Source organism: Podarcis muralis, chromosome 15, assembly GCF_964188315.1.
Source record: "Podarcis muralis chromosome 15, rPodMur119.hap1.1, whole genome shotgun sequence".
Taxonomy (NCBI): domain Eukaryota; kingdom Metazoa; phylum Chordata; class Lepidosauria; order Squamata; family Lacertidae; genus Podarcis; species Podarcis muralis.
The window spans coordinates 40,953,970-40,969,863 of NC_135669.1; the positions used below are offsets into that span (position 1 = coordinate 40,953,970).

The following is a 15,894-nucleotide window of genomic DNA, read 5'->3' on the forward strand; positions in this document are numbered from 1 at the left end:
GAAACAGAAAACACAGAAACATAAGTAAAATCAAAATAAAACGGGTTTAGCCAGCTGAAAGACCAAAACAAGCGCGGAAAGGTTTCTATTTTTTGCCCTCCAACTATTTCTGTCATAACCCTGAACGGAGATTATTCTATCATGACCCAATGTTATAAAAAGTCATAAGGTTAATTTACAAATGAATCGAATTCCTCATACTGCTGTTTTATTAGGAAATCAAGAATTTACGCTCGGGGTGTACTGATTCAAGGTGTTACTAATGATATACAAAGACAATTTTATTTAAGTCAAGGTTTTTTTGAGGGGGGTGCCTTTGGCCCTAGGGTTACCGAACTGCAGCTCCCCCCAGCCCCACCAAGAATGGGCCATGGGCAGGGATGCTGGGAGTCGTAGTTTAGTAACATCTAGAGAGACACAAGTTCCTCATCACTGGTTGTTTCATGCATTTGAGTAATGTCATAAAAAACCCAAAAAACCTTCTGGTTGGGTAGATGTCGCAATGCAGTGTGCTAACAAAATATACATGGAGCAAGCAATTGCCAACTCGACCTGCAAGACTGTGCCCTCTGGGGATGATTTCAGGACCGGGACCGAGATGAAGTCCTTGCTTATTGACAATCCACAGGCAGCCCAAATTTTAAAAAAATTAAATAAATATGTAACTCCAAACAATGTTGGGGAAAGGAATTCAGAAATAAAAGGCAGTTCACCAACGGTACAGGCTTAATTGTGAAGAATTTAAACACGGTTAGTACAAAATCAAAACCAGTACACTTTTAACAATTCTGTAAAAGTTGCTTATGTCTCTTTTATAGCTCGGAACACAAACTTTGCAACTAATTCGGTTAACATGATACCATATGCATCCATAACCAAGAAAGCTGTAAACCACTCTAAAGACCATCTTGGGAATAGAGCAATTAAGGACAAATAACTCTGGTTCTTTCGACAGAATACTAAGCATGGGTGGTGCCATTTTAATTCTAATTTAACAGCATTGTCTGCTGTGTGAACATGAGGTATTGTTTTTAACGCATTTGGCTATATAGACTCCATTTCCCAAACCAAGTTACCTACAGGACACCACAGAAGTTCTGAGAAAACTACTTAACAATAAAGATATTATTATTATTATTATTATTATTATTATTATTATTATTATTATTAACGTCCGATCTCAGCTGGACAGTAAACACATTCAATATAAACAAACAGAAAGGTGTGTCTGAGTAACAACAACAACAAATATCAAACGTGTTTTCTGAGCCGCAAGAGACCACTAACAGTCACTTCCCTGAAGACCCCAGTGACTGGGCAGGGATATAAGAAATCCTTAAGATATCCTGGACTCAAGCTGTTCAGCACCTAGTAAATTAATATAAGAACCTCAAAACTAACCACAATTACTTCAGATTTGGGGAAGAGAACGGACCTTCAGACCGGTGAACTGTTATGGGCTGCAAATTATGCCAACATCATCATGGCTCACTTAGAATGAAGCTTTCTCAACTACAACCCGCCCCCAAAAGCTTCTCTTTTTATCTGAGATAACACCGTTAACACCTCTTTTTCATCTGGACTCCTAGACAGGACGTGACGTCCCACCAGGACTTTCATAATGTTCTCCTCATTGTCAGTCCAGACCACCACAAAATCTACTGGCTGTACACAGCCAAGTCCAACAATGCAACATGTCTGTTCGGACTTGCACCAAAACTCACAACTAAACAAATCGCACCGGGCATTCCTTGATTGCGGTACCCCACCCAACAAAGTGGGGAAGGGAAGCCTTGGCTCAACAAGGCCAGATTGGCACCCAGGAGCAACCTGCTGGAGCATCAAAAAGGGTAAGAACGTCAGAAGATGTTCTGGCTGCTGGACCAGGTCAGGTGGCCCATCTAGTCTAGCTTCCTGTTCTCACGGTGGCCAACCAAATGTTTCTTCGGGGAAGCTTGCAGGCTGCGACATTTATTCCCATTTGTGACTCTTAGCGGTAGGTTGCTTCCAACTGTAGAGGCAGAATATAGCCATTGTGGTAAGCAGCCAATGATAAAGGTAAAGGGACCCCTGACCATTAGTCCAGTCATGGCCAACTCTGGGGTTGCAGCGCTCATCTTGTTTTATTGGCCGAGGGAGCCGGCGTACAGCTACCGGGTCATGTGGCCAGCAGGACTAAGCCGCTTCTGGCGAACCAGAGCAGCGCACAGAAATGCCGTTTACCTTCCCACCAGAGCGGTACCTATTTATCTACTTGCACTTTGACGTGCTTTCGAACTGCTAGGTTGGCAGGAGCAGGGACCAAGCAACAGGAGCTCACCCCGTCGTGGGGATTCGAACAGCCGACCTTCTGATCGGCAAGTCCTATGCTCTGTGGTTTAACCCACAGCGCCACCCGTGTCCCACAAGCAGCCAATGATAGCCTATGAGAAAAGGAAATAGAAAAGGCCCATCCCAGGGAGAAAGGATGCTCTGATTCCAACTAGCAATTGCCACCAGGCTCTGGAAAGGAAAGGAAGGGAGGCACAATCTAGCCTTTGACGCCTGGCGGAGGGACAAGGGCTTCAGGGCCCATTGCAACACCTCTGTCTAAGACGCACCAGCAATGGCCTTAACTCAGGGTTCCTCAAACTCCCGAGTTCACTGGTCCCTCCATGAGTTGCCATCGACCCCAACCCCAACTCTTCGGAACGTAAATGAAAACAAGAGTCAAGAAATATCAAAATGTAACCAACATTTATTCCCCATCAATCACCATGACCAGGAAGTATAAAATGTAAAAATAACATCTCATTAAATACAGCGGTTCCTCACTGGCAGGGGAGGTGCACTCTGTACATGCTCATTATTGCTAAGGCTCATATTTCCTAATTATTATTTTTTTCACCTTGTAAGCGCATTTTCCATCTGCAAGTCCTTTCAAGCCCATGGTCTTTATCCACTGCCTGCACATCCCTGTGCAACCTCAGGGGTTTAATATAAAATGCTTGTTTTCAGCTTGGCCTATTGCTTGGGCATCATCAAACCAACCAGCCTTCTCTGCCTTGCTCCTTCACTCCTCGTCAAGTGTGTGTGTGTGTTCTCTTTGATTAAATTTGAAAATCTCAGAGTCTGCCCTTCATCTCCTTATTTTGATTTTTTTAAATATCAATTTAAAGACCCACTTTGAAGGGCAATCTTTGTCTGAAAAGAAGGATTAGAATATGATGATTTGATGAATAATAAAGAATAGCACATAAGACAGCTGTGAGGTCCTTGCTGGGAAAGGTGGAACGGGTAGTGAAAGCTGGGTGTGGAAGGTGGAACGGGACAATTTCAACCCATCCATACATTTATTGGAGAGAAGGAATAAGGACTTACTGAAGCACATGCCAGGATTCCAAAAAAGCCAACTTTCTGCACAAGGTTCTGGACTGCCAGCTTAGCACGGGAGGCAAAGTCCTGTGAAGAAGGAAAACAACAAATTAAGTAACTAGAGATGGGGAAAGGGGGAGGAAATAGTCAACCAGGGCTGGGGAGTTTATTTTTCCAAGCCCACAGGATTGCACAGCCTTTCTCACATCTCCCTTCCCACCCTGCATTGTGCAAGTGTGTTTAATAATTAAAAAAATGGCCTTTATTAAGCGAGAAAGAGGACATAAAACTGACACACTGGTGAACCAGACATCCGGCGGGCTGATTCAGATTGAAAACGCTGAACAATCCCAGATGGTCATTTGCAGCTCTTCCTGCTAGAGTGACCCTTTCGAACTTTTGTGACACAGACAGGTAATGTTCATCACTCAAGGGGGGGGACACCCCCCTCGGGATCTCTCTTCTCCCCCCCCCCCCAACACCTGAGCTGGAGTTGGCATCACTGCCATTAAGTCTTTAGAGAATCATAAAAACACAATTAACTGCAATTAGCAAAGGTGTGAACATAGCTTTCTCTTCCGGAAGGGAAGGGTTACAAGCCAGGGTTTTTCCATAAAAAAGCCCTCCACAGCCCCACCGTAGGCATTGAGCCCCACTCAAAACGCTAATAACTCCTGGCTGTGGTTTGGTGGCAGGACATACGCTTGGCACGCAGAAAGGACCAGCCTTTATTATCCCTTGGCACTTTCTGGTTAAAGGAATGTTAAGTACCAAGGACAGGAAAAAATGGACCTGCCCAAAATATTGGGGAGCCATTGTCAGAGGAAATAGCAATGTGCCGGGTTCCCCCACCCTTTAAAAAAAATAAATCATAAAATGTATATACCATTTAATTGTAAACAAAACATTGAAGCAGTTTACAGAAAGAAGAAAACAATGCAACCATCAGGAAAAAGGTTATTTAAAACACACAAAATAATTTAAACAAAATAAAAAATTCCTTCCAGTAGCACCTTAGAGACCAACTAAGTTTGTAATTGGTATGAGCTTTAACAAACTTAGTTGGTCTCTAAGGTGCTACTGGAAATAATTTTTTTATTTTTTTTCGACTACGGCAGACCCACACAGCTACCTACATGTAACTAAAATAATTTAAATCGACGATAAGCTAACCACGAGATTGAAACACGTGCCTACATGTCTGGATAGGTTACTGTTTTTAGAAGGTGATGATGAGATCCTGCCTGATGTCAATAGACAGCGAGTTCCACAGTGTTGGGGCTGCCACACTAAAAGACTGATTTCTTACAAACACAGAACGTGGAATCTCATGCTGGCAGATTTAACAGAGCAAGAAAGAAAGACCACCTGATTCAAATAAAAGGGCTCAAATCTGGGCTGAAGACATCACATTACTGCAAATAACATGACAATAAAAAAGAACTTATGTAAGCTGTGTTTTTGCCATGATATTAAATAAATATGTAACACACACACACACAATTTTTAACAAATGTGGAATGAAAAGAAACCCTTATTAATCCCAAACAGAACATTTTTTTTGAAACGTGGCCTCTGGAAGATGCAAATACGTAACTTATGTTATTGTATTTATGACCAATGGAAGGGCAGCTGACAAGAGCGCAAGTCGCTTAAAGTCATCAAGTCACTTAAAAGCAATTAGAACGGTCATAAATTTGGATAAAACAACTTCATGTTTAAACAAGCAAATAAAACCCACTAAAAACTACAACCAGCCAGCAACACAGCAGCAGAAGTGTAACTAACGACTGGTGATACAGAAGAAGGTTTAAACTCATTTTTCAATGAGGAAAGAGCCAGCCTGAGGGGCTTCACTGGGGAGGTAATTCCTTAGAAAAGGGAGCACAGCCAAGAAAACCCTGTTAATGCACACTCCTTTACTGTATTTTTTTATATATAATGTGTGCGTGTGTGTGTGTGTGTGTGTGTGTGTGTGTGTGTACAGTCATACCTCGGGTTACAGAAGCTTCAGGTTGCATTTTTTTTTGGGTTATGGACGTGCCTGGGACCCTCGTACCTACGGGACCGCCTCTCCTGGTATGCCCCACAGAGAAACCTACGGTCGGTAAATAAAAACATCCTTAAGGTCCCAGGCCTCAGAGAGGTTAGGCTGGCCTCAACTAGAGCCAGGGCCTTCTCGGCTGTGGCTCCAATCTGGTGGAATGCTCTGTCACAAGAGACTAGGGCCCTGCGGGACCTGACATCTTTCCGCAGGGCCTGCAAGACAGAGTTGTTCCACCAGGCCTTTGGTTGGGGCGCAGCCTGACCCCCTCCTCTGGCAACCTGCACAGTATTTTGGTTGCCATCAATTTGATTTTAATTAATTTTTATAATGATATATTTTAGAATGTGTGATTATTCAACTATTTGGTTATTTGATTGTTGTTAGCCGCCCTGAGCCCAGCTTCGGCTGGGGAGGGCGGGATATAAATAAAATTTATTATTATTATTATTATTATTAGAAGTACCAGAACAGGTTACTTCTGAGTTTTGGCAGTCGCACATGCGAAGAAGCGCCAAATCACAACCCGCGCGTCCGCACATGCGCCGCTGCAGGTTGCAAACACTGCGGGTTGCAAATGTGTCTCCCACATGGATCACGTTCGCAACCCGAGTGTCCACTGTATATGTATATGTACAGACACACACACACACATAGGTTTACTATTATGGAAAGATGTACATTGGTACCTCAGGTTAAGAACTTAATTCGTTCCGGAGGTCCATTCTTAACCTGAAACTGTTCTTAACCTGAAGCACCACTTTAGCTAATGGGGCCTCTCGCTGCCGCCGCGCCGCCGGAGCACGATTTCTGTTTTCATTCTGAAGCAAAGTTCTTAACCCGCAGTACTATTTCCGGGTTAGCGGAGTCTGTAACCTGAAGCGTATGTAACCCGAGGTACCACTGTACTCTTAATTGCCTGAATAAGCCTGGCAGAATAGGAAAGTTTTCAGTAGGCATTTCATAGCTGAAACAGAAGGCACCTGCTGAGTCTCTGTTGGCAGGCCTGGGTCGATGATACCGAAATCTCTGTTTCATGCTGATGTCAAATGAGCTACACCTCAGCTCTGGGACAGCCAATGACACGCCTGCAGAGGATGTCAGTGATCAAGCTGAGATATAAGGGCTCAGCTGGTCCCTGAGGTACCCTGGGCCCAAGTTGTCCAGGGGCTTTGTAGAGTTATACCAGCACTTTTAGAGTCTGACTCAGTCATGGGTGGGGAGCCAGGGCAGATGTTTTAACAATGGCACCACATGTTGCCGGCTGGATGTCCCCACCCAATGACGCTCCTGAGCCAGACCCAAGGGCAGACCTGGTCTCAGGATGGCCAGGGAACCACCAATTGTTAAGGCAATCTAAGCTAGTGAAAGGCACATTTAGCCACCGGATGTCATCAGGGCATCCATGTATGATGCTGGAACCAGCAGCCCTCCAACTCCTTAAGCGATGGACATGATCCTTGATGGGGAGGGCTTACCCCAAAAGGCTGAGCATTTCAGAGTAGCAAAACCTGTACCAAGAACACCCTTGCTGTTCAGAGATGGAACACCAATCGCACGAGGAGGAAAATATCCTCAAATGGGTGTTGGGACATCAAACAAGGGGCAGCTTCTAAGGTATATGGCATGGGTTGCCCATACGATGTCTATGGAGCCTGCAAAAGCTCTCAGCAACCACCTCCTCAAAATCCACCATGCCCCAATGACTGCCATTCCTGCTCAGTTCCTGTTTGCACAGGATTCAGCCTCTTCTAACATTGAACCCACCCTCACGCCTGCTTTTCAATAGGTGCCAAGACTGGACTCCTTACCCCATCCATGCTGAACAGAGGAGAGGTGCAAAAGGGGTCTCTCTGCAAAGCCAATATGGCAGTCGCAGATGGAGGTGCTGTTTCTCCCATCAATGGGTTGGCCGATCGTTTTGTGATCCTGCCTTTTTCTCTGCTCGTTCCGGTGTGGGAGCCATCTTGCGTCGCGCCATGCTCTGACGGCGGCCGTTTTGTGATATGCCACCCAAAGCAGCCATTTTGTGGAGACCACAGCGTCCTCTCAAAATTCCTGACGTGCCCATTGGTTCAGGAAGACTGGTGACCACTGGTAAATGGAAACCTAAAGTAGCCTAACTGATGGAGAACAATAATCCCAAGAGTAGGACCGGACTTCAAATTCAGGTTATGGGGAGATTTGTCTATCTGCTGACCACTTAAATAAGGCTGCAGCCCTTAAACTTTCCATCCGAGTTATAATAGGCAAGCCACTCAGCATTCCTACATCTCATTTGCCTTTATAGAAGCTCAGCTTTGGGGAACTTCAAAAGCAACCAATGGTTACAGGACTCATGTTTTACTTTATATATTTTTTAACCTACACCCCCACCCCAAGTTCCCAACTATATTCTTACAAATATCTAGTACTGCAATACAATAATATATTGTATACAATGCAAAAGAAAGGAGCACGTTCATGGAAATGTCCTGTGGCAAAATGTTCCAAACCATCTTACGTTAAAAGCATGGACATTCCCAAACATATGAATTTTACGTAGAGGCACAGAAATACGACAAAGTATGAAAATGAGCCTGAATGGATCAAGCTAGTTTCGAACAAAGATAGTTATAGTACAATAGTTTATGTTAAAGGCTGGAGCAAATATAAAAATTATGAGTGAGTCTTCATTTAAATAAATCTGGTAATAAAGATTTTCCACAGATGTTACGCTCTAGGGTGGCAAAATTGCTTTTACAGAATGCGATCATCCCAGAAAATATACACATCATTTGACTCGGATTAGAAAGTCTGTTGAACAAACCAGTTTCAAAGTTTCACCTTGGTTTGAAAAATGCAATATAAAAAATACTAGATAGCAGGTTTTTTAGCTAATTAAACAGCATTTAAATTATTACTTTTAGGCAATATTTAAAATGCATTCTCTAAAATGGTTTAAAAAAGAGGTTTTGTCTGCTAATTTAAAGACTTTTATTTAAAAAAAAATTTAAAGACCTGATAAGACAAACTTTATAAGGAAGGTAATTATGAGAAAACATTTAACTCATATATATATATATATATATATATATATATATATATATATATATGATTATTCTGAACATAAAAAATATGAGTTGGCATTTAGAAATACTATTGTAAATACAATAAATAAATGAATAAAATAATATATACAGAAAACAACTGCCTTTCCCCCGATTCATATATAATTCAGTGCAGTTCAAATGCCTGGATTTTTTAACATAAAAATTCAAAAGCAAAAATAGGTCCTAATAAAAAGAAAAAGGAGATTTTGCACAAAGCTCAAACATTTCTGCCTATTCAAAGCTTATTTACAGCTCACTAGAACCGAAGGGAATATGTTACACATACATACTACCATTTCCATCAGCTTTAGACTGAAGATAAACCAGCTGTCATATATTCCTTGTAAGTTGACTTTTAAAAATGGGAATATCTTATTAAATGAACCATAGATGTAAATCTTGCTTCAATTTACCTAGAGTTTGTGAGTGCTTGGTTTAAGATTATAGATTGATAATGATTTTAATTTATTATATGCCCTTCATCCTAAGATCTCATGGTTACAACAATTAAAACCCAATATGAAAACTGTGTAAAACAAATTCACAGAAATTTTGCGGGTCCTAGATATAAAGATAAAGATAAGGGCAAGTATTATAATATAAAATAAAAATGTGTTTATTAGGTTTGAAAGACAGCCTTGTCAGCAAATCACTCTTCCCCCAAAATAACTGGAAAACTATCAGGAATTAGCAGTTTTATTACACAGTACATTTTAATTTATTTATTTTACCAGAAAAGACCTGGGTGCTGATAAAATTCCGGTTTGTTCCAGGAAGGCATTTTCAATGTCTATTATCTACAGATGCCAATATGGGATATACTTGCATCGGTGCAATCTGAGGACAAAGACTTTCAGCATTTTGTGCATGAATGGTGCATTCATCCCTCAAGTTGTGCATTTATATTAATGGTTTTCAATGGCTAGATTTTGCTGGCAAGAAATTTTCGGGGGGGGGGGGAGAGAGAGAGATGATTTGTTGATTTCATAACGCATTGTGAAAACGAGCTAAAGAAGGGAGAAATTAATTGCATGCTTTAAAAGAATTAGCTGTCAACCAAATTTAGCTTGAAGTTATGAATTATTTTGAGCAGCAGCAGCAACAACGAAGTTTAATTACGTGTTCTGCCCTTCTGGCTAAAAATTATAAGGTGTGTGAGTGTTTACGTATCCCAAAAAAGAGGAGAATATGCAACTCCTTTTGGCAAAAGCTTGGTACCATTTAGAAGGGACCACTCAAACAGCCATTGCTGAGAGTGATTAATTGCTAATATATAAATTAGCTGGGGGAGGAAAGATCCAGTGTGTGTCTTGGGAGGGGCAAAGCCACTTCTAATTGCCCAAAAAATGCCAGTTTCGGGGACGGGTAGAGATCCATGATTGAAAGGGAGATACTCTATTTGATGCCCTCTAAAAAAAAAAAAATGTTTTAAACCCCCGTTTATAATTAGGGCACAAAGCAGCCGACTCAGCTCCCCATTATTAAATCGCTGGGAACGAAGACAGGGAAAGCCCCTTCCTAGCAGGAAGGTGGAAGATTTCTGCATTTAGGAGATCTGAATCTTCTGGATTCAGGCCACCATCATAGCTGCTAGATGTGGGAAACTGCAGTTTGTCTTTCATTTCACACACAGGTTATGTGCGACTGGGGACAGAGGGGCTTCCATGTGTATTGTTACCCCTTTGCTGACTTGGAAGCATATATTTTTTTATATATATATAAAGGAAGGGGAGGTGGGGTGGGGGAAGAAGAAAAAGAAAATAAAGGAGAAGTGAACTAAGAAGAGTATGTCCATCTGCACTGCGATTTCATAAGAAGTCTCCCTATTCTGTTTGTGCTACCATAGTAGAACTGAGCATTAAGTTTTCAGTTCCCATTTCGCTCCAACGATTGCACAAAGCACATTGCGTTACTGAAACATTTGCAAAATAATAATAATTTTTTTTTTGGGGGGGGGGAGGTGGTTTCTGAAGAGTTTCCCCCCGGTTTGGTTGTACAGTAAAACGCCACATTTATTGGATATTAAACCCAAACAGGTATGAGCTACAGTACAGTAAAATCAGGCTGGATTTCTGTTTGACTTCCACACAACTCATGTTATAATCTTGGCAAAGGGGACAAAACTATTTGGGGAACTACACTGGTAAAGACCTAAAAAAAATAGTCTGAGGATGGGCAAAAGAAATGAGATTGTTTAAAAAAGAAGAATTGCACTTCTAAGTTTTCCACATTTGGAGAAAAGCCCATGATAAAAGGTACCTCAATCCTACAAGCATTTTCTAAGGTGTTAAGAACCATGGATTTTAAGGTGAATTAGTCCCATGGAAACATGTTCAAGATAAAGGTAATGGACAGCTATCTACACATCAAAGAATGAATTAAACGGGCACATGATTTTTATTTCCAAGTTCCTCATTTATAAAAGGGATCAAAAACGCATAGTTAAAAAGAAAATCAAGTTTGCCCTAGTGAATCTGAACACCAGTTCTTAGAAAAAATTAAACTGTTTTCTATGTTTTGTTTTGTTAGTATTACTTCTTTAAAGTTTTCAAATATTCTAGGAAGAGTACATAACCTATATCAAATTCTAAGCAACAGCTAAGAGTTTTTAAGGTTTGTGAACAAGTGGGCTAAAATAAGATAAATAAAATAATGATTATGCATTAACAGTAATTATTTCATTTATCAAACACTCAAGAGATTGTCTCCATTTCATTCTGCATTTTTTTGTTTATGAACTTTAATCATATATATATAATCACAGAAGAATACTGCAGTACTACTAACATGTTAAGGTCTGAAGATTCAGAGATTCTAATTACCGTAGTACTAGAGTAGAAAACATTAGGTGAATAAATAGAGCTTCAGAAGTAAAGACCTTTTGAAATTATTTGGAACACTGATTTTTTTGGATTTTCTAGCTTTGATTTCCTTAATGAGAAATTTTTATTTGGCTTAAAGACACAAGCCAAGATCCCACCTGCAGTAATCAAAAAGAGCTTTCACAGTTTCATTTCTCAGATGCTATAAACAGTCAGTTTCACAACTTTTATCCCATTTTCAAAAAAAGGCACAGAGGTTAAAAGAAGATTCACTTTGGGAAAGTTTTTTTTTTTTTAAAGAAAGCAACAATCCAGTTACACTTTAGTAATCCCTGACAGATTTTAAGAGACATAAATATATCTATATATGAGATTTTAAAGTTACTTACGGGCAAAACATTATTTCCCCCATTTTACAGAATTTAGACTTTCTTCTCCTTTCCTCCTGATTACTGCGATTAATTTTCTCTATTGTAATGATTTTTTAAAAATAAACTTATTTGCTCAACCTTATTCCTAGCAAAAGGATGACTGTTCGTCGGCTTAGAAAAGGGCTTCCTGCCACTAAGCATGAACCGGCCGGGAATAGTTAAATGATTAGTTATTACTTCATTGGATTAATCATCAGATCACAAGAGCTGTGCTGGGAATAGGCACCCTCAAAATAAAAATAAAAATAGGATGTTGAAATAAGGACCGATTCACAAGCTCACATTTACAATGTATGAAAAGCTTCTCTTTTCCCCTAGTCTAGCTGATTCCCACACCAAGGCTTTGAATTAACGGGATCAAAACGAAATCATCAAGTGCTCAAAAATCGGGGACCGTGGTGGAACAATCACATTAATTCCTTAACAAAATGTAGTTTCTAAAAGTGCTGTCTTTGAAGAGGAAGGACCCTTCGGTAGGAATAAAGGATGCTGGCTTAAATTGAGTCAGACCATCGGGTCCACGGAGCACTGCCTATCTATCTATCTATCTATCTATCTATCTATCTATCTATCTATCATCTCAAGCATCCCCAAACTCAGCACTCCAGATGTTTTGGGACTACAACTCCCATCATCCCTAGCTAACAGGACCAGTGGTCAGGGATGATGGGAACTGTAATCCAAAAACATCTGGAGGGCCGAGTTTGGGGGTGCCTGATCTCTCTCAAAAGGGAAAAAAAGAAGTGGAAGAAGAAGAAGAAGAAGAAGAAGAAGAAGAAGAAGAAGAAGAAGAGGAGGAGGAGGAGTTTGGACTTGATATCCTGCCTTTCACTCCCTTTCAGGAGTCTCAAAGAGGCTAACAATCTCCTTTCCCTTCCTCCCTCACAACAAACACTCTGTAAGGTGAGTGAGGCTGAGAGACTTCAGAGAAGTGTGACTAGCCCAAGGTCACCCAGCAGCTGCAGGTGGAGGAGCGGGGAAGCGAACACGGTTCATGAGATTACGAGTCCACCGCTCTTAACCACTACACCATGCTGGCCATATGACATAGGGACTCCCAATCCTATCAGCTCTAGCCAGCACGGACAACGCTCGGGGATAATGGGAGTTGTAGTCCAACAACATCTGGAGGGCCATAGGCTCCCCATCCCGGACAGTTGAGGAAAAAGCTGGGTATGAGTAAAAGAGTGGCAGAGTTGGAGAGAAGAATAGGTGGAAGCAGATTTGCAGGAGAAGGAGTTACAGCGTCTGGATTTCAGGAGTCCCAGTTCTTACTTCTACCTGGGCACTGTGTGCTATGGGGGTCAAAGTCAGCAGTACCGCTGTGCGAGAAGCTTTTTGTTCACAGGTGTGGGTGCTGCCGACTGAGAAGAGCGCCATGCAAGAAAAACGACATCCCACTCTCCCACCAGCCAGAGAAGGTTCTTCCATTCCCACAAGCTCTCCCCCCCTTAAGACCTTTGCATGGCCGAGTGGAATTTATATGCTACAGCCTGTATTTTTTCTTATTCACCACTTTTTGTTCCTGCGTAGACAACAAGAGCTCCTCTACTAGCTCTTGAGCAAGACTTCGCAGAACCACAGTGATGCATTTTCTCCTCCGCATCGTGGTTCTCCAAATGCGGTCTTAAAAAAACAAAAATCAACGTGAAGTGATGGAAATGTTGTGTTTCCATTTATCTAGTGAGTAGTTGAAGCCTTAAACACACACACACACACACACACACACACACACACACACACACACACCTGTTAAGGTGCTTTGAAGAAATAGGGGAAAGGGAGGGAGGCGTGCTGCTAAACATACCAGCTTGCCCACCCTTCAAAGAGATGAGTTGGGTATCTTTGAATGGTGTTCTATGAAAAAACTGGTGCTCCTCAGAACCTTATCAGGGGATTTCTCAATAAGACGACATACGAAGTTGCCTTTATACCGAGTTACACCATTGGTCCATTCCTGGTAGCAGCTCCCCAGGGATTCAGAAGGACATTCCCAGCCCCGCCTGGAGATGTCATTAGGGATTAAACCTGGAACCTTCTACACACAAAGCACATGCTCTACTCCCTGAGCTATGGTGTTTGTGTTAAAATGTTTGTTGTACATAACCAGGAGTTCCTTTGGAGGAAGAGTGGCTTATACAGACCCCCGCCCAACAAAAACTAGGAACACAGGAAGTTATTTTGTGCCAAGTTGAGCCAAGGATCCAGCCTACCCCATTATTGTGCGGATAAAGAAGGACCTTGTTTTTCTGATCCTTTTAAATTGGGGAAGCCAGTGATCCAACAGGGAAACCCGTCTGAATGAAAGGCAGGTGGTCTCCTGCTGAACAATGTCCTCTTTCTGCCAAAGAGAGAGCTTTGCCCTTCTGCAACCTGTGCTTTTCTTGAAATCGGTAGTGGAACTTGAGGTGGGTGGGGGATATTATGGGGCACACACAGCTCATAGAAGACAAGCCAATCCAGCAGCCCAGCTATGTGAACCGACTGTACGGACAGGAGTTCCACAGCAGCCATGCTAGGGACTGGATCCTGATACCTTATGTAACATGCTCTGCACAACACCCAACTTTCCAGTGGCAGCATTTTAAAGGTTTGCTTTTGACTTCCTGTCTGCCTTCGCACCCCCCAGCTATATCACCTGGACCGGGTGCAAACAGGCCTGTCATTCAAGGCAAGCCCGTTCATGTGGGCATAGATTGGGAGGCGGAGGCAGCAGCTGCTGGCAAATGTTTTGCCCACAGAGTTAACACACCCAGCCCAACTCTATAAACAGAACATGTTGCTTCATTAAAAGAACAAGAAGAACCCCTCTGCACGGTGATGATTGCGATAATGAAAATAACAAAAGGATGCTCCATGATTGACCCAGCCGAAGAAGCATCTTCTGGTTTTACCCACCTGAATCACATGGCTCTAGGACAGGAATGTAAGAACAGCCTGATGGATCGAGCCAACGGCCCGTCTAGTCCAGGATCCTGGCTTCACAATAGACAGTTGGATGCCTGTCAGAAGCCTGCAAGTGGGACTTGAGCGCAACAGCGCTCTCCATACCTGCAATTCTCAGCAGCCGCCATTCAGAGGCAGTTGAGGGAGAACGCAGGCAGTATGGCTGGCGGCCGCGGATGGCCTTCTCCTCCCTGAATTTGTCCACTCAAAGCCATCTAAATCTCTCCATCCACATGGCGAGAAATGCAGTTGGGCATTGTCTCGAATCATAGAATTTAAGATGCAGGAATCTTTTGCCCCATGCGGGGCTCGAACTCACGACCTTGAGATTAAGGGTCTAATGCTTTACCAACTGAGGTATTTGGACACGCTGGGTTACAGCTGTTTAACATGTATGTGTGCTGCGTCACATACACGCCTTCTCCAGAAGTAACCCCCCTCTGATTTCAGTGAGGCTTACTCTCAAGTAAGGCTAACAGAGGATTGCAATCTCATTCCCTTTCCTTTAAGGGCAGGGAAACAACCCAAGATAGTTCTCAGCTCCCATCCCCTCCTATGGGTGTCATTGTGCCCCCATTGTATAAACTGGTTCTTTGATTGCAATGAGGATTATAATGAATGGGTTACAGTATTTCAAACAGAAATGTCAATTCCCAACATATGAATAAAGGGGTGTAATAAAAGTCTGTTTCAATTTTCCAAGCACAATTCCTCCATCATTGGATCTTTTTATTTTGGAAACGGTTCCACCAAAACAGATTCAAGGATAGAAGTAGGGAATAAGAAAGAAAGAAAGAAAGAAAGAAAGAAAGAAAGAAAGAAAGAAAGAAAGACTGTGAAAATATTATTTCAACTATGCATGGGGGAGGGTGGCTTTCCAGGGAAGCACTAGAGATGGAGAAAAGGGCAGCTGATGGGGGTGTCTGATGGGGAAGGACTGTGGCTCAATGGCAGAGCACCTGCTTTGAGTGCAGAAGGTCCCAGGTTCAATCCCCAGCATTGCCAAGTAAGGAGAGAGCCCTGCTTGAAACCCAAGAGAGCAGCTGCCAGTCTGTGCGGGCAAATACTGAGCTAAAGGGGCGAACAGTCTGACCCAGGATTAGTTAGGCAGATTCCTATGGCAGCAATTGCAGCAGTGATGGCCAGAGTCAAAAAGGAGTTTCCCCTCAACCTCTCAAAAAACGATGGAACCAACAAGCAACGCC

At 42.3% G+C, this 15,894-nt stretch overlaps 1 protein-coding gene across 1 annotated transcript in view; it reads right to left on the minus strand.

Annotated features, from left to right (window-relative positions):
• VMP1 (vacuole membrane protein 1) overlaps nt 1–15,894 on the minus strand; it is a 109,822-nt gene that overhangs the window by 34,883 nt on the left and 59,045 nt on the right. The window contains exon 8 of the mRNA XM_028708698.2: nt 3,361–3,441. Within this exon, the coding sequence (XP_028564531.2) occupies nt 3,361–3,441 (81 nt within the window). The remainder of the gene's footprint in view (nt 1–3,360; nt 3,442–15,894) is intronic.